The 20,093-nt window shown below is 40.1% G+C and overlaps 1 protein-coding gene across 1 annotated transcript in view; it reads left to right on the top strand.

Moving 5' to 3' along the window:
• LOC129637736 (cytochrome P450 3A24-like) overlaps window positions 1-20,093 on the top strand; it is a 47,145-nt gene that overhangs the window by 19,630 nt on the left and 7,422 nt on the right. Inside the window, exons 7-10 of the mRNA XM_055561998.1 lie at window positions 679-827; window positions 13,871-13,998; window positions 15,040-15,106; window positions 18,480-18,640. Of these exons, the coding sequence (XP_055417973.1) occupies window positions 679-827; window positions 13,871-13,998; window positions 15,040-15,106; window positions 18,480-18,640 (505 nt within the window). The remainder of the gene's footprint in view (window positions 1-678; window positions 828-13,870; window positions 13,999-15,039; window positions 15,107-18,479; window positions 18,641-20,093) is intronic.

Below are 20,093 nucleotides of genomic sequence, written 5' to 3'. Positions count from 1 at the left end.
CAGTGGGAAGTAGGAAGGGGAGTGCAAGATAGGACAGACGATTAAAAGGTACAAATTGCAATGTATAACGTAATTGTGCTACAGGGATAGACTGTACATAACAAGGAATGTATTCAGTATTTAATAATAACTTTAAATGGAGTATTTAAAATCGTCCTTCTATACCTGAAACTAATGTGATATTGTATATCAACTCTGCTTTTGCGCTAAAGGGGAATCAGCTCTGAGCACAATTCTGTGGTGAGGTGAGACCCAGATCAATGTCCCCTTTCTTGACTCCCCAGGAAGAGTGAATTTACTCCCTTTGCTCTGCTCAGACACAGTCCTTATACACCTTGTCCATAGCCAAAGCTCACTACTGTACTTTTTCAGATTATGGGTTCTATCCTTCAATGACTGAGCTCCTTGAGTTTGGCAGTGGGGGGGTCTAACTTGCCTTAGTGTCCCCATCCCCCCAGCACAGGGGCAGTTGCATCATTCACACTCATACACACCTTAGGAGTGAATGATAGTAGCAGACAGTCTTCCATGATCCAGCAGGTGGTTCTGAGAGAGTGTGGCTCTTGACCTGTCTTGCCTGGGCATCTGATTTTATATGATTTTCTTGTTGACTGTGTTGGATATGGATAGTCAACTGGTCCCGATTGTAATTGTCTGTGTCTGTCTTTCTCTACTCAGGGTCTTTGGGGCCTACAGCATGGATGTGATTACTAGCACATCATTTGGAGTGAATATTGATTCCCTTGGCAACCCGCAAGATCCCTTTGTGGAGAATGCCAAGAAGCTCTTAAGATTTGATATCCTTGATCCATTTCTACTTTCAGTAGGTAAGTGTCCTACTACATTTCTTTTTCTGTATTTCTCCCTCCACCCCTTCTTCCCTCTTGTTCTTTCTTCCCCCCTTCCTCCTTCCCTCCCTTCCTTCCTTCTTTTTCACAAGGTTATTGAGATATAATTCAATACCATCAATTCACTGATTTAAAATATACAATACAATGGTTTTTACAACCTAAGTGTCCATGGATGGATAAATGTAGAGGGAAAATGTGGTGTATATACCACCCCCCCACCACCACACACACACACAACAGAATACTATTCAGCCGTGAAATGGAAGGAAATCCTGCCATTTGCAGCAATGTGTCTGGAGCTCAATGGAGGGTATTATGTGCTGGGGTCCAGCCCCGGTTGGATCCAGGGATTCCCTCAGGATGATGGCGTTGGCGATTAAGGGATACCAAAGGCTGAGAGATTTATTAGATGCTCAATAATAACTGGTTTACACGGGAAATCAATAAAGTTCATGACACCAAACTTGCTCTGACCATGGAGGCCGCAGGAGCCCTCTCGAATAGCAGAAGGTGCCCCACCTTAGGCACCTTCTCGAGTGGGTCTTAGAAGCCCAGGCAAATAAGTGGTCGCAGAGGACCCCTGAGCTCCAAATTATTTTGGCATGAAGGAAGAACAGAAGAGAAAAGGAGGAAAAGGAAACAAGAAAGAATGACACGGGGAGACCAAGCTTCAGTGAGCAAGGCCTGTAGCTTTCTTTTCAACAGGGGCTTTTATACCCTAAGTTGCACATAGAGGATAATAGGAGATGTGAAATCATGCAAAATCAGCAGTCTTTGATCCTTATTGAGACCAGGCTTTCTTTTCTGTAAATTTATCGTATACAAATGGTTTAGGTGATTTACATCATCCTCTGGCCAGAAGGCCTGTTAACATTTTATGACTCTGACAAAGGTTTGTCAACCATAAGACTTATTTTCTCTAAGAGTAATTATTTTAAAGTTTGGCGCCATCCTCCAAAGGTGTTAGATAAAGTTGCATTCCTATAGGGCAAAGGTGCAATGGGTTTACAACAAAGGAAAGAATTTATTACCTTAAGGGTTTAAAGTTGTTAACACCAAGGCCACTAGTTATTTTTTCTACATACCAACTATATTAATTAATACGCTTCCAAGGATACAATACAGGGGATGTGGAAACTTGGCAGCAAGCATTGGCTCAACAATGAAATTTTCTACTAGTTCTATTCTGACAATTTCTAGCTCTCCGCTCTATACTATTTGAATATCTTAAGCTTCCCATGCCTCTCGTGGCTGGGAGACTGTAAACAATCATATGCATAGCTGTAGGAGTCTGGGTAAACCTGTCAGGCAAGTTAGAGAGCCATCTGAGGGGTTTGTGAACTAAAACACTCCTGTCACACCCAGGAACTTTATTAACTGGAGTTGTAAGTTAACTTTTTCAGAGAGAGAGAGATGGTGGTGGGGGACAGCCCCCCGTAAAGTCAGAGGTGTAGGTGAGAGCACAAAGCAGTAAAGCAGGCAGACTCTGGTTTTGGGGTAGACGCTCAGACAGGCCCAGAGGGGCACCCCTCGAGTTCTGGCTCGCCTTGCCCTCCAGAACTCTCCCACATAACCTTGTTATGGGTGGGGACTCCCATGCTGGCTCCTGGCAATTATGCTTAGTGAGATAAGTCAGACAGAGAAAGACAAACACTTACATGTTGAATCAAAGGAAGAAATCCAAACTCATAGAAAAATGATGTCAGATTTTTGGTTATCAAAGATAGGGTTTGGGAGATAGAATTGGATGATGGTGGTCAAAAGGTACAAATTTCAGTTATTACTTAAATTAATACTCCTGGTGTAATTTGCTTATAGCTATCCTGTTGTCTCAGCACCACTTATTGAAAAGACTGTTTTGTCTCCATTGAGTGGTCTCGGAAACATTTTCAGTGTTCAGTTGACCATAGGCATGTGGGCATATTTCTGCACTCAAAACTCTGTTCCATGAATCTGTATATCCATCCTTAGGCCAGAACCACTTTGCCTTGGTTAATTTCACTTTATGGTAAGTCTTAAAAGCAGGAAATGTGAGTCTTTATAACTTTATTATTTTTTTCAGGAATGTTTTGTCTTCTCTGAGCCCCTTGCAATTTCATATGAATTTAATCTGAGATAGTCAATTTCTTCAAAGAGGTCAGCTAGAGTCCTGAAAGGAAATGCCATATATCAGTTGATTTGCCATCTTGACAATGTAAATGTTCTGATTCACGATCATGGCATGTTTTTCATTTACTTACATCTTCTTTAATTTAGTTCAACAAGGTTTTGTGCTCTTCAGAGTGTAAATTTTACATCTTTTATTTAATTCCTACTTATTCTATTCTTTTTGATGTTATTATAAATTGAGTGTTTTTTCAATGTGACTTTCAGATTATTTTTTGCAATGTATAGAAATACAATTGATTTTGTATTTTGATCTTGTATCTTGAAACCTGACTGAACTTGTTTATTAGTTCTAATAGATTTTTAGTGACTTCCTTAGGATTCACTGTGTACAACATCATGTTATCTGATGATAGAATTTTAGTCTTCATTTCCTATATGGATATATTTTCTTTAATTTTCTTGATTAATTCTTTTGGTTAGAATGTCAGGTATAGTTTTGAGTAGAAGTGGTGAAAAAGGCTTCCTTGTCTTATTCTTAATGTTAGAGAAATCATCCAGTTTTTCACTGCTAAGTATTAGTGTTATCTATGGGTTTACGTTGGAGAAGGCAATGGCACCCCACTCCAGTACTCTCACCTGGAAAATCCCATGGATGGAGGAGCCTGGTAGGCTGCAGTCCATGGGGTCGCTAAGAGTAGGACACTACTGAGCAACTTCACTTTCACTTTTCACTTTCATGCATTGGAGAAGGAAATGGCAACCCACTCTAGTGTTCTTGCCTTGAGAATCCCAGGGACAGGGGAGCCTGGTGGGCTGCCGTCTATGGGGTCGCACAGAGTTGGACACAACTGAAGTGACTTAGCAGCAGCATGGGTTTACGTAAGTTGTTAACTATGGGTTTTTCATAGATTCCTTTTATCAGGTTGATGAAAGACCCTTCTGTTCCTGTTTTCTGAGAGTTTTTAAAATCACAAGTGTGTATTGGATTTTTGTCACATGCTTCTTATGCACATATTAGATAATTGTGTGGTCATTGTTTTTTTCTCTGTTGAAATGGCATATTATATAACCTTGCATTCCTGGTATAAAGTGTACTTATATATGATGTATACATCTTTGTATATATTAGTAGGTTCAGTCTGCTAGTATTTCCTTGAGGATTTGTGTATCCATGGTCATAAGATACATTGATCTGTAGTTTTTTTTTTCCTCTACTGTCTTACTCTGTTTCTCACACCAAGTTAATACTGATTCTGAAGAATGACTTTCAAAGTATTCTGTCATCTTCTATTTGTTGGATGAGTTAGTGAAAAATTGATATTAATTCTTTAATTATTTGAGTAGTATTCAGCATTGAAACCATCTGCGCCTGAGCTTTTCATTGTCAAATTGTGGGTAATTTCTTGATTATCAGATGAAACTTTGTATTTTTTATAGGCCTATTCACATTGTCTATTTCTTTTTGAGTAGTTTCTGTTTAATATTTTTTCTAATTAATTAATTAATTTTAATTGGAAGATAATTACTTTACAGTATTGTGAGGTTTTTGTCATCCATCAACATGAATTGGCCACGGGTATACATGTGTCCACCCCATACTGAATCCTCCTCCTACACCTCTCCGCACCCTATCTTTTTGGGTTATACCAGAGCACCAGCTTTGGGTGCCCTGATTCATGCATCGAACTTGCACTAGTCATCTATTTTACATATGATAATGCACATGTTTCAGTGCTATTCTCTCAAATCATCCCACCCTTGCCTTCTCCCACTGGGTCCAAAAGTCTCTTCTTTACATCTGTCTCCTTTGCTGCCCTGCAGGTAGAATTGTCAATACCTTCTTTCTAAATTCCATATATATGCATTAATATACAGTATTTTTCTTTTTCTTCCGACTTATTTCAGTTTGTATAATAGGTTTCAGGATCATCTACCTCATTTTAACTGACTTAAATGCATTTCTTTTCATAGTAAGTAATATTCCATTGTGTATATGTACCATAATTTCCTTATCCATTCTTCTGCCAATGGACATCTAGGTTGCTTCCATGTCCTAGCTATTGTAAATAGTGCTGCCATGAACATTGGGGTACATGTGTCTCTTTCAATTTTGATTTCCTCGGGGTGTATGCCCAGCAGTGGGATTGCTGGGTGGTATCAGCAGTGGCCACAGGACTGGAAATGATCAGTTTTCATTCCAATCCCAAAGAAAGGCAATGCCAAAGAATGCTCAAACTACCGCACAATTGCTCTCATCTCACACGCTAGTAAAGTAATGCTCAAAATTCTCCAAGCCAGGCTTCAGCAATACGTGAACTGTGAACTTCCAGATGTTCAAGCTGGTTTTAGAAAAGGCAGAGGAACCAGAGATCAAATTGCCAACATCCACTGGATCATGGAAAAAGCAAGAGAGTTCCAGAAAAAACATCTATTTCTGCTTTCTTGACTATGCCAAAGCCTTTGACTGTGTGGATCACAATAAACTGTGGAAAATTCTGAAAGAGATGGGAAAAGCAGACCACCTGACCTGCCTCTTGAGAAATCTGTATGCAGGTCAGGAAGCAACAGTTAGAATTGGACATGGAACAACAGACTGGTTCCAAATAGGAAAAGGAGTACATCAAGGCTGTATATTGTCACCCTGCTTATTTAACTTCTATGCAGAGTACATCATGAGAAACGCTGGGCTGGAAGAAACACAAGCTGGAATCAAGATTGCTGGGAGAAATATCAATAACCTCAGATATGCAGATGACACCACCCTTATGGCAGAAAGTGAAGAGGAACTAAAAAGCCTCTTGATGAAAGTGAAAGAGGAGAGTGAAAAAGTTGGCTTAAAGCTCAACATTCAGAAAACAAAGATCATGGCATCCGGTCCCATCACTTCATGGGAAATAGATGGGGAAACAGTGGAAAGAGTGTAAGACTTTATTTTGGGGGGCTCCAAAATCACTGCAGATGGTGACTGCAGCCATGAAGTTATGACCAACCTGGATAGCATATTGAAAAGCAGAGACATTACTTTGCCAACAGAGGTTCGTCTAGTCAAGGCTATGGTTTTTCCTGTGGTCATGTATGGATGTGAGAGTTGGACTGTGAAGAAGGCTGAGCGCTGAAGAATTGATGCTTTTGAACTGTGGTGCTGGAGAAGACTCTTGAGAGTCCCTTGGACTGCAAGGAGATCCAACCAGTCCATTCTGAAGGAGATCAGCCCTGGGATTTCTTTGGAAGGAATGATGCTAAAGCTGAAACTCCAATACTTTGGCCACCTCATATGAAGAGTTGACTCATTGGAAAAGACTCTGATGCTGGGAGGGATTAGGGGCAGGAGGGGAAGGGGACAACAGAGGATGAGATGGCTGGATGGCATCACTGACTCGATGGACATGAGTCTAAGTGAACTCTGGGAGTTGGTGATGGACAGGGAGGCCTGACGTGCTGCGATTCGTGGGGTTGCAAAGAGTCAGACACGACTGAGCGACTGAACTGAACTGAACTGATGACAATTCTATTTTCAGTTTTTAAAGGAATCTCCACACTGTTCTCCATAGTGGCTGGACCAGTTTGTATTCCCACCAACAGTTTATGAGAGTTTCCTTTTCTGCACACCCTCTCCAGCTTTATTGTTTGTAGACTTTTTGATAATGGATATTCTGACTGGTGTGAGATGATACCTCATTGTGGTTTTGATTTACAGTTCTCTAATAATGAGTGAAGTTCAACATCCTTTAATGTTTTATTAGCCATCTGTATGTCTTCTTTGGAGAAATGTCTGTTTAGGTCTTTTGCCCAGTTTTTGATTGGGTTCTTCACTTTTCTGATACTGAGCTGCATGAGCTGCTTGTATATTTTGGAGATTAATTATTTGTCAGTTGCTTCATTTGTTTTTATTATATTCTCCCATTCTGAGGGCTGTCTTTTCACCTTCATTATAGCTTCCTTCATTTTGCAAAAGTTTTTAAGTTTAACTGAGTTCCATTTGTTAATTTTTGTTTTTATTTCCATTACTCTTGGAGGCCAGTCATAGAGGATCTTGGAGTGATTTGTGTCAGAGAGTGTTCTGCCTTTGTTTCCTCTACTTATAGTTTCTGGTCTTATATTTAGGCCTTTCATACATTTTGAGTTTATCTTTGTGTATGGTGTTAGAAAGTGCTCTAGTTTCATTCTTTTACACATAGTGAACCAGTTTTCCCACCATCAATTGTGGAAGAGACTGTCTTTTCTCCATGGTATATTTTTGCCTCTTTTGTCAAAGATAAGTTGTCCATAGGTGCATGGATATTCCTCTGGACTTTCTAATTTGTTCCATTGATCTACATTGATTTCTGTCTTTGTGCCAGTACCATGCTGTCTTGATGACTGTAGCTTTGTAGTATAGTCTTCTCTGGTGGCTTAGACAGGAAAGACTCTGCATACAATGCAGGAGACCTGGGTTCAGTTCCTGGGTTGGGAAGATCCCCTGGGGAAAGAAATGACAACCCACTCCAGTATTCTTGCCTGGAAAATCCCATGGACAGAGAAGCGTAGCAAAACTATACACCATGGGGCCACAAAAAGTTGGACGGGACTGAGCAACTAATACTCTCACCTTCTTTCAGTATAGTCTGAAATCAGGAAGGTTGATTCCTCCAGTTCCATTCTTCTTCCTCAAGATTCCTTTGAAAGCATTTCCTCTAAAATCAGGAACAAGAGAAGGGTCTCTATTTTCACCACTACTGTTCAACATAGTTTTGGAAGTCCTAGCCATAGCAATCAGAGAAGAAAAAGAAATAAAAGGAATCCAGGTTTGAAAAGAAGAAGTAAAATTCACACTGTTTGCAGATGACATGATCCTCTACATACAAAACCCTAAAGATGCCACCAGAAATGAATATAGTAAAGTCCCATGATATAAATTAATTCACAGAAATCCCTTGCATTCCTATATATTAACAATGAAAAATCAGAAAGGGAAATTAAGGAAACAATCCCATTCATCTTGCAACAAAAAAGAATAAAATAGTTAGGAATAAATTTACCTAAAGAAACAAAAGTCCTGTATACAGAAAACTATAAAACACTGATGCTGTTGAACAGATGCTCAACATCACTCATTATCAGAGAAATGGAAATCAAAACCACAATGAGGTATCATCTCACGCCAGTCAGAATGGCTGCTATCCAAAAGTCTACAAGCAATACATGCTGGAGAGGGTGTGGAGAAAAGGGAACCCTCTTACACTGTTGGTGGGAATGCAAACTAGTACAGCCACTATGGAGAACAGTGTGAAGATTCCTTTAAAAACTGGAAATAGAACTGCCTTATGACCCAGCAATCCCACTGCTGGGCATACACACTGAGGAAACCAGAATTGAAAGAGACACATGTACCCCAATGTTCATCGCAGCACTGTTTATAATAGCCAGGACATGGAAGCAACCTAGCTGTCCATCAGCAGATGAATGGATAAGAAAGCTGTGGTACATATACACAATGGAGTATTACTCAGCCATTAAAAAGAATACATTTGAATCAGTTCTAATGAGGTGGATGAAACTGGAGCCTATTATACAGAGTGAAGTAAGCCAGAAAGAAAAACACCAATACAGTATACTAACGCATACATATGGAATTTAGAAAGATGGTAACAATAACCCTGTATATGAGACAGCAAAAGACACACAGATGTATAGAACAGTCTTTTGGACTCTGTGGAGAGGGAGAGGGTAGGATGATTTGGGAGAATGGCATGGAAACATGTATATTATTATATGTGAAACTAATCACCAGCACAGGTTCGATGCATGATACAGGATGCTCGGGGCTGGTGCACTGGGATGACCCAGAGGGATGGGATGGGGAGGGAGGTGGGAGGGGGGTCCAGGATGGGAACACACGTACACCTGTGGTGGATTCATGTCAATGTATGGCAAAACAATACAATATTGTAAAGTAATTAGCCTCCAATTAAAATATATCAATTTATATTAAAAAAATAAAATCAGAGACAGCTAAAGTAAAAAAAAATTTAAAAAACACTGATGAAAGAAATCCAAGATGACACAAATAGAGGGAGAAATATACCATGTTCTTGGATTTCAAGAATCAGTATAGTAAAAATGAGTATACTACCCAAAGAATGCTCACACTACTGCACAATTGCACTCATCTCACATGCTAGTAAAGTAATGCTCAAAATTCTCCAAGCCAGGCTTCAGCAATACGTGAACTGTGAACTTCCAGATGTTCAAGCTGGTTTTAGAAAAGGCAGAGGAACCAGAGATCAAATTGCCAACATCCACTGGATCATGGAAAAAGCAAGAGAGTTCCAGGAAAAACATCTATTTCTGCTTTCTTGACTATGCCAAAGCCTTTGACTGTGTGGATCACAATAAACTGTGGAAAATTCTGAAAGAGATGGGAAAACCAGACCACCTGACCTGCCTCTTGAGAAACCTATATGCAGGTCAGGAAGCAACAGTTAGAATTGGACATGGAACAACAGACTGGTTCCAAATAGGAAAAGGAGTACATCAAGGCTGTATATTGTCACCCTGCTTATTTAACTTCTATGCAGAGTATATCATGAGAAACGCTGGGCTGGAAGAAACACAAGCTGGAATCAAGATTGCTGGGAGAAATATCAATAACCTCAGATATGCAGATGACACCACCCTTATGGCAGAAAGTGAAGAGGAACTAAAAAGCCTCTTGATGAAAGTGAAAGAGGAGAGTGAAAAAGTTGGCTTAAAGCTCAACATTCAGAAAACGAAGATGATGGCATCCGGTCCCATCACTTCATGGGAAATAGATGGGGAAACAGTGGAAACAGTGTCAGACTTTATTTTGGGGGCTCCAAAATCACTGCAGATGGTGATTGCAGCCATGAAATTAAAAGACGCTTACTAAAAAAATAATAATAAATAAATAATAAAAGATGCTTACTGCTTGGAAGGAAAGTTATAACCAACCTAGATAGCATATTGAAAAGCAGAGACATTACTTTGCCAGCAAAGGTCCATCTAGTCAAGGCTCTGGTTTTTCCAGTGGTCATGCGTGGATGTGCGAGTTGGACTGTGAAGAAAGCTGAGCTCCAAAGAATTGATGCTTTTGAACTGTGGTGTTGGAGAAGACTCTTGAGAGTCCCTTGGACTGCAAGGAGATCCAACCAATCCATTCTAAAGGAGATCAGTCCTGGGTGTTCATTGGAAGGACTAATGCTAAAGCTGAAACTCCAATACTGTGGCCACCTCATGCGAAGAGTTGACTCATTGGAAAAGTCTCTGATGCTGGGAGGGATTGGGGGCAGGAGGAGAAGGGGATGACAGAGGATGAGATGGCTGGATGGCATCACCGACTCGATGGACAAGAGTTTGAGTGAACTCCAGGAGTTGGTGATGGACAGGGAGGCCTGGCATGCTGCAATTCATGGGGTCACAAAGAGTTGGACATGACTGAGCAACTGAACTGAACTGAACTGAACCCAAAGAAATCTATAGATTCAATCAATCCCTATCAAACTACCAATGATATTTTTCACAGAACTGAAACAAATAATTTCACAATTTTTATGGAAACACAAAAGACCCTGAATAGCCAAAGCAATCTTAAGAAAGAAGAATGGATGTGGCCGAATCAACCTTCCTATTTACTAATTTTTAATAGAAAAATTCAGATTGTCTCTTTCTTTTTGAATTAGTTTCTGTACTTCATGTCTCTTAAGGAATTTGTACACATCCTCTAAGTTATCTAATTTATTGGTGAACCTTGTTCCTAGTATTCCTTTATATTCTTCTCACTTTTAATGTCACCAGCAATCTCTCCTCTTTCATTGTATTGCTACATATTTAAGTTTTCTCTCTCTCTCTCTCTTTTTATTTTATTTTATTTTTTTTTGTCAATCTAGCTTAAAAGGGCTTCCCTGATCACTCAGATGGTATAGAATCAGCCTGCAATGCAGGAGACCCTGGTTCAATTCCTGGTTCGGGAAGATCTGCTGGAGAATGGGTTGGGCTACCCAGTCCAGTATTCTTGGGCTTCCCCTGTGGCTCAGCTGGTAAAGAATCTGCCTGCAATGCAGGAGACCTGGGATCGATACCTAAGTTGGGAAGATCCCTTGGAGAAGGGAAAGGCTACCCATTCCAGTATTCTGGCCTGGAGAATTCCATGAACTGTATAGTCCATTGGGTTGCAAAGAGTCAGACAGAACTGAGCAACTTTCACTTCACTAGCTTAAAAGTTCTTTTCAAATAATCAGCTTATGGTTTCATTGAATTTCTCTATTGTTCTTCAGTTCAGTCCCTCAGTCGTGTCTGACTCTTTGCGACCTCATGAATCGCAGCACGCCAGGCCTCCCTGTCCATCACCAACTCCTAGAGTTCACTCAAACTCATGTCCATTGAGTCGGTGATGCCATCCAGACATCTCATCCTCTGTCATCCCCTTCTCCTCCTGCCCACAATCCCTCCAAGCATCAGGGTCTTTTCCAATGAGTCAACTCTTCGCATGAGGTGGCCACAGTATTGGAGTTTCAGCTTTAGCATCAGTCCTTCCAATGAACACCTAGGACTGATCTCCTTTAGGATGCACTGGTTGGATCTCCTTGCAGTCCAAGGGACTCTCGAGAGTCTTCTCCAACACCACAGTTCAAAAGCATCAATCTTCGGCGCTCAGCTTACTTCACGGTCCAACTCTCATATCCATCCATAACCATTGGAAAAACCATAGTCTTGACTAGACGGACCTTTGTTGACAAAGTAATATCTCTGCTTTTAATATGCTGTCTAGGTTGGTCATAACCTTCCTTCCAAGCAGTAAGCATCTTTTAATTTCATGGCTGCAATCACCATCTGCAGTGATTTTGGAGCCCCCAAAATAAAGTCTTACACTGTTTCCACTGTTTCCCCATCTATTTCCCATGAAGTGATGGGACCGGATGCCATGATCTTTGTTTTCTGAATGTTGAGCTTTAAGCCAACTTTTTCACTCTCCTCTTTCACTTTCATCAAGAGGCTTTTTAGTTCCTCTTCACTTTCTGCCATAAGGGTGGTGTCATCTGCATATCTGAGGTTATTGATATTTCTCCCAGCAATCTTGATTCCAGCTTGTGTTTCTTCCAGCCCAGCGTTTCTCATGATGTACTCTGCATAGAAGTTAAATAAGCAGGGTGACAATATACAGCCTTGATGTACTCCTTTTCCTATTTGGAACCAGTCTGTTGTTCCATGTCCAGTTCTAACTGTTGCTTCCTGACCTGCATATAGGTTTCTCAAGAGGCAGGTCAGGTGGTCTGGTTTTCCCATCTCTTTCAGAATTTTCCACAGTTTATTGTGATCCACACAGTCAAAGGCTTTGGCATAGTCAAGAAAGCAGAAATAGATGTTTTTTTCTGGAACTCCTTGCTTTTTCCATGATCCAGCGGATGTTGGCAATTTGATCTCTGGTTCCTCTGCCTTTTCTAAAACCAGCTTGAACATCTGGAAGTTCACAGTTCACGTATTGCTGAAGCCTGGCTTGGAGAATTTTGAGCATTACTTTACTATTGTGTGAGATGAGTGCAATTGTGTGGTAGTTTGAACATTCTTTGGCATTGCCTTTCTTTGGGATTGGAATGAAAACTGACCTTTTCCAGTCCTGTGGCCACTGCTGAGTTTTCCATATTTGCTTATTGTCTCTATTTCATTAGTTTCTGCTCTTGTCTTTTTTTTTTTTTTACTTTACAATATTGTATTGGTTTTGCCATACATCAACATGCATCCGCCACGGGTGTACACGTGTTCCCCATCCTGAAGCCCCCCCCACCTCCCTCCCCATACCATCCCTCTGGGTCATCCCAGTGCACCAGTGCCAAGCCTTGTTTATCCTGCATCGAACCTGGACTGGCGATTTGTTTCTTATATGATATTATACATGTTTCAATGCCATTCTCCCAAATCTCCCCACCCTCTCCCTCTCCACAGAGTCCAAAAGACTGTTCTATACATCTGTGTCTCTTTTGCTATCTCGCATACAGAGTTGTCGTTACCATCTTTCTAAATTCCATATGTATGCGTTAGTATATTGTATTGGTGTTTTTCTTTCTGGCTTACTTCACGCTGTATAATAGGCTCCAGTTTCATCCACCTCATTAGAACTGATTCAAATGTATTCTTTTTAATGACTGAGTAATACTCCATTGTGTATATATACCACAGCTTTCTTATCCATTCATCTTCTTGTCTTTATTACTTTCTTCTTTCGTCTAGATTTAGATTGAGTTTGCTCTTCTTTTTTTCAGTGAGTTAGGGTGGCAAATTAGGTTCATGACTTGAGATCTTTGTTCTTTATAAAAGTAGACATTTATAGCCTTAAACTTTTCCGTGAGCAATGTTTTTCCTATATTCCATTCATTTTGGTAAGTAATAGTTTCATTTTTATTTCAAAATAATTCCTGGTTTCATTTTTGATATAGTATACAGTTCATTGGTTATTTAGGAGCATATTGTTTAATTTCCATTATTTGTGATTTTCCCAATTTTTGTTATTGATTTTTAATTTAATTCCATTATGGTTGAAAGGCACATACTGTTTTATTTCTATCTTGAATTGTTGTTTGAAAGAAGTGGTTAATTAGAGTAGCAGACTATTGTGGTTTATCCAAAGAGACTCTAATCAAATAGATAAAAAACTACCAAGTTAAGGAATATAATTCTGTTTCCTTGATCATTCCAAAAGGCAGAAGGGACTACTGATTTCACTACTATAGTGAAGGCCCCATATGTGGACTTGGCCTTGCTCAGTCACTGGCTTGGAAGTCTGAGCAAAGGTCACAGTGGGAGTGATTCTGATATCTTTCTCTGATAGATAGAGCAAATTATACTTCCTGTGTAATTATACTTCCTGTGTAAATTTTGATTTTTTACTGTGCTTTTCTTTTATGTTTTCTCTTCAGCACTCTTTCCATTCCTTATCCCAATCTTTGAAGTATTAAATATCAGCATGTTTCCAAAAAGTGCTGTGAATTTTTTGGCAACATCTGTAAAAAAGATAAAAGAAAGTCGCCTCAAAAATACTCAAAAGGTAAAATCTGGTGGTGGTTACATGAGGGTGTTCACTTTTTGAAAATTTACCTCCACACATATGATTTGTGTACTTCTCTGCAGTTTTAAAAAGATAGGTAGAGAAGTATAGATTTTAGAACTGGGGAGTTATTAATATATCATTGTGGATGTTGGGAAAGAAATAAGAAAATGAGCCAGAGAGTGAAGTTTAAATTTAATAGTAGGAATGCATATTTGTATGTCATTGCATAAGTATTATTGAGATAAAAGCTTTATCACTTCAATTCAATAAACTGTTAAAGGATAAGAATTAGTTTAAAAGTGATTTTACTGATATTATAATTTCCCCAATGTTATACTGGTAAAGAATCCACTTTGTTTCCAAGACTCCTATTTTATAGATTGTGCAATGGAAAGCCCCATCAGTCAGTTGGTGGAGTGACCTCTGTGTTAAATTGCAGCCCTCTCCTAGTCTGGCATGGGCAGGGGTCTTCTCTGGGCCATGAGGCTGCAAGCTGGTCAACCCACCTTCGCCTCCATGAGGCCTGAGACACAAGCTTGTCTGCAGGTCAGGGGAGCAGAGGGTTTTGTACCCAGGATGTCACTGAAAAGGGTCAAGGCCTTGAAGATGCTTCTATAACAGCTGCCAATGTACTTTGCACCTGTGAGGGGATTAATTTGTGCGGTAATTCATTAGGAATTAAAATTGGAAGGAAAAAAAGGATCCAAGTTATGGACTTTCTCCTGAACAAACAGGTGTGACAGGAGAGACAGCAGGCAACTCTTTGGCAAGGAAGCTGTTTCAAAAGCCAGAGAAACAAAAGATCAGAAGGAGTGAGGACCAAAAAGCACTGACCTGATGGCAGGTTTCTCTCTGGGAAACATCATGTTCTCCAAGGTCTGTAGGTGAATGTTAGTTCACTGAGGACTCAGGCAATACTAGTCAGACTTCTGCTCTATAAGGGGCCATACTCTCAGGAAAGAGGTTAAATACCGCACTCCTGATTTGTCTATGACTTCACAAGTAACTTTCTTTCATAGAAATTCTTTCTGCTTACAGCCGCGTGTGGACTTTCTTCAGCTGATGATTAACTCCCAGAATTCCAAAGAAACAGACAATCATAAAGGTAACCAAGGAGAGCTTCAGAGGGGCCACAGTGGGGAGATGCAAAGGTAGGGGGCAGTTCTGAAAATGTGCAGGAAGTTTTCCAGGCAGATGGGAATTTAGGCCAAGTTAAAGAAAGACACTTGTGCAGAAAGAAAGAGTAGACTGTGGTACTTCCTAGAAGTTTGCAGGCACAACTTTGTTCAGAGCTCGAAGGGCAAGTATAACAAGGAAGTCATGCCCAGAAGTCAGTTATGAAATGGATCGCTACAACTGAACCTTTGGGGAGCTTGGTTCTGATATCAGTTCTCAGGCTCCTCCAGACCCACCAAGTCAGAACCTCTGTCTGAATATTTGCATCAGGGCTTCATCCCTTCATTCATCAGGGGGCACATTGCCCCAGTGTTGGTGACCTTAACTTGGAACACTTTTAAACTTGTGTTCACCAGCTTACTCTACTGTAAAGTATAATTTTTCCCCCTTTGTTATTAACATGTAATTTCCAGAAGAAGACTTTGAGACTGTAAATATTCTATTCCTCTTTAAGTTGTCATGCACTGGACATTCATGGATGTTACCCATTCATGGATGGCTTTTGATCGAAACCATTGTTACTATGATGATTAAAACATGCCTTTCTAAGCCCATCATTCTTCTATATTTATGAGCTGATGTTCTTTCATAAGGAGAGCTCTCCATTCTCCCCCAATCATTTATTTATTTACATCAGTATATCTCATGAATAGCTAACTTACTGTCTCATGTCACTCTTCATTTTGATTCTCAAATTCTCTCAGGTTTGTCCACTGGAGCCCTTTCAAGTGGGCTCCTATGTAAGTATTACTTTTTTCTCCTGAAAAAATGTTTTCAATAGGCCATTTTTTGGGCAGAAATTAAAAAATCTTAATTGAAGAGTACAGAGTTTCCCAATATGCATTCTGCCCCCACCTACATATAGCCTTCCTCAATATCTCCAGTCCATACTGGAGTGATACACTTGTTATACTCAATGAACCTCCACTGATACATTATAATCACCCAAAGACAATAGTTCCCACCTGGGTCACACCTTGGTACTGTGCATCCTATGGGTTTTGATAAATGTATATTGAGTGTCACCACTGTGGTGTACAGAGTATCCTGTATCCTTTTCACTTACCATTTTCCAAGAACTTCCTCACTTCCTAATGCAAGGCATCCCAGCTTTCTCTTCTATTTCCCCTGGAATCAGCCATTTCTCTAAGAAGTTCTGCTTCCATTTAGTGAGAAATGATATATAGAACCCAAAATTTGGGCTCTCGAAATGCTCATTGCTACTAGGGTTTGTTTGCTTCTAGATCATCGGTGGACAACTTTCAGAACATCAACTACTTTTACCCAGGTGTAAAAATAAAAAAGATTTCTGTATCTACCTCAAATCACTGATATAAACATGCTCTCTCTCTCTCAAACAATAAGACCCTGGTGTGTTTTAATTCCATGACATGAATCCTCATATATGATTAATTTGAAGCTACCAATGGGTTGATAACTTCACAAAATTTGTGATAACTTGTGATAACCTCACACAATTATTAATTTTATAAAGTTGGTTCTTGAAAGCAGGGATAAACTGATTCCAGCCCATTCTCAATATGTCTATTCCTGTGTGTACACTACTTATATCTATCTATTATTATCATTTATCATTTTTCCAAGTACATTATTCAATACAATGTTCTGTGATGAAGGAAATATTCTATATCTACTCTGTTCAATATAGTAATCACTAGCCATGAGTTTCTGTTGAGGACTTGACATGAGACTGAGTGAGTGAATGTGAAGTCACTCAATCGTGTCCGATTCTTTGTGACCCATGGACTGTAGCCTACCAGGATCCTCCATCCATGGGATTTTCCAGGCAAGAATACTGGAGTGGGTTGCCATTTCCTCCTCCAGGAGATCCTCCCAACCCGGGGACTGAACCTGGGTCTCCCGCATTGTAGGCAGTCGCTTTACTATCTGAGCACCAGGGAGGCCCCGACATGTGACTACTGCTACTGTAACCTGAACGATAAGTTGTATTTACTTTTAATTAAGTAAAACTTGAAGACTCACATGTTAGACAGCACAACTCTAAACTTTGAGTATTTTGTGGTTTATGCTAACTGGGGAATGAATTGGATGGTTGAATTTATCCACGATAACATCACACATAACATCATTGGAGAACTAGAACTGTCTAAAATCTCTATTACACTCATTTTATATTGCTTTTATTGTTAGTCAGTTGGTTGGGGCAGGTACCACGTTGAGTTGAGTGCTCTAAGTAACAAAGATCCTACTTCAGTCCCATCAAATAGCTGAGAGCCTGAACATGCTTGATCTCTTGGGAGAAAATAAAAATGGAGACCAGTGTATAATCACAGGGCTGTTTGGTAAGAATAAAGAAGAACAGAAAGGGGGGGTGTATACTGAGAGGATGACCTTTAGGCCAGAGTTGAATCAGCATTGCTAATTCTACTCCCTGAACCTAATTTTTCTATATTTCACACTGGCCTATGTCCTTATATGCACACATTCTTTCTTCTGCTATTTTAATGTCACTGATTAGACTAGGATCATCACAACTCTTTAAGCTTTTTGTTGATTTCTGTAGCTTCTATACATATCTCGATCCTCCCCTTGAAGGCTTGTGCCCCAGGTCTTGTATTACCTGATGCCTCTCAAGGGCATAATCCATGCTTCTCAGGCTACGTTGTGCACATACATCTCCACATCTCATGAAAGTTCCGATGTTGTTTCCATAGTTTTGAATTTGTATTAGGCTTCTGGATCCTGCTCATGCTGCTGGTCCATGGACCACTCTTTGAGTAGCAAGAGTTTAACTGTAGCCCAGTCCTGTACTCTCATGTTCCTGGAAATGTTTTGATAAAATATAATTCAATTTCCCCTATCATATAGCCTTAGTATCATAAATCTCTTAAATCAAGCTGCACCTTAACTAGAATAATTTAAAATATTCTAGAAGGGAATGCTGCTCCATTTTACTTGGAGCTAAAGTTCTTTTACAACTCTCTAAAGGACACTCTCTAAAGGACACATGATAACATGCTGATAAATGTTAGAAGTGCTATCTCTTGAAATACACAGCTGTGTTGGTGGGGGCGTGGAATTGCCAGGAACAGAGGACCAAGAATAGTATAGTCCTGGGAAAAACTCAATTAAGACAGTTCTTGGCTTTTTCTTGGCTCTGTGAGGCAGACACAGAGTGGAAATCGCTCTCAGTTTGACTCTAAATCACTTTTACCTGATTTCCCCTAGGGGTTTGGGAGTTTCACTGGAATGTCACATCATCTAGACTGTGACTTTTACATTGCCACGCTTTACCTAAAATGTCTTGACTTTCTTTTTAGCTCTCTCTGACCAAGAACTCATGGCCCAGAGTGTTATCTTTATTTTTGGTGGCTATGAGACCACTAGCACTTCTCTTTCCTTCATTATATATGAATTGGCCACTCACCCTGATGTCCAGCAGAAGCTGCAGGAGGAGATTGATGCGACTTTCCCCAATAAGGTGAGTGATGATACCTGGAGAGAGAGGGGGAAGGTGAAGCCTTCACATGATTGTCTTCTCTCCTCTTCTCAGGAGGTTTTGCCCAAAGCATAAGCATCAAATCATTTACCTCCATTCCCAGGTGGTGCAGTGGAAAAGAATCCAAACTAACAGTAAGCACTTATTTCTCTGGTGTCTGCATTTGTTGTTGTTCTGTCGCTAAGTCATTTGGACTCTTTGCGACTCCATGGACTGTAGCACACCAGGCCTCCCTGTTCCTCACTGTCTCCTAGAGTTTGCCCAAGTTCACGGTGTCTGCATATTTATCTATTGATGTTGGCTGGACTTGCTGTGGTCTGGGTGTTGGCTGATCTAGACTGGCCTTAGATAAGCGTTTGGACTGACTCAGCTCCACACATGCTCCTCACATGTCTCAATCTCCACGTGTCTGCTTCTCAAGGCAGTGGTAGATGTCATGAGCAAGAGGCCTAATCCCATGGGTGACTTTCAAAACTCTGCTAGCATTACATTTGGTGAATATTCCACAGGTTCAAAGTGAGCCACCTGACCAACCTGAGTTAGAATGGGAGGGCATCGCAGAGTTAACAGCAAAGGGAATGGACAGAGGAAATGGTGGAGAATTGGGACCATTAATTCATTCTACTGCCCTGTGTAAACTTTAGACTAGGTGAAGCCTGCTGTACAAGAAAGGATATACGGTAGGAAACAGAGGACATGAGTATGAGACCTGATTGGTTTCAGACAAGTCTTATGACCTTTCAAATCCTAGGTCCTTCATATACTTTGTAGGGCCTGCATAAATTAGAGATGATATTTCTTCTCTGGTAAACCCAATATTGGGAATCTTTTGATTACAAGAAGATTGAAAGATCACTAACAGACTGAGGCTAGCTAAGGCATTGCATTCTCGCCTTTATACCCACAGCTGATTCATGTGAATGTATGGCAAAACCCACCACAATATTGTAAAGTAATTAGCCTCCAATTAAAATTAAAAAATTTAAAAAAAGAATACTTATAATACTAGTACTATTGGCTGATATGTGCTTCTTACTTTATATGTCTGTTCTAAATACTTTCTATTTATAAATGCATTTAATTTTCAAGAAATTCTTTTTTAATTTTTTAACTTTACAATATTGTATTGGTTTTGCCATATATCAACATGAATCCGCCACAGGTATACATGTGTTCCCCATCCTGAACCCTCCTCCCTCCTCCCTCCCTCTACCATCCCTCTGGGTCGTCCCAGTGCACCAGCCCCAACCATCCAGTATCGTGCATCGAACCTGGACTGGCGACTCGTTTCATATATGATATTATACATGTTTCAATGCCATTCTCCCAAATCATCCCACCCTCTCCCTCTCCACAGAGTCCAAAAGACTGTTCTATACATCTGTGTCTCTTTTGCTGTCTCATATACAGGGTTATTGTTACCATCTTTCTAAAT

The sequence above is a fragment of the Bubalus kerabau genome, chromosome 23 (genome assembly GCF_029407905.1).
Source record: "Bubalus kerabau isolate K-KA32 ecotype Philippines breed swamp buffalo chromosome 23, PCC_UOA_SB_1v2, whole genome shotgun sequence".
Classification (NCBI taxonomy): Eukaryota; Metazoa; Chordata; class Mammalia; order Artiodactyla; family Bovidae; genus Bubalus; species Bubalus kerabau.
Note: the sequence above shows the minus strand (reverse complement) of the source record. Positions and strands in the feature narration are given on the sequence as shown.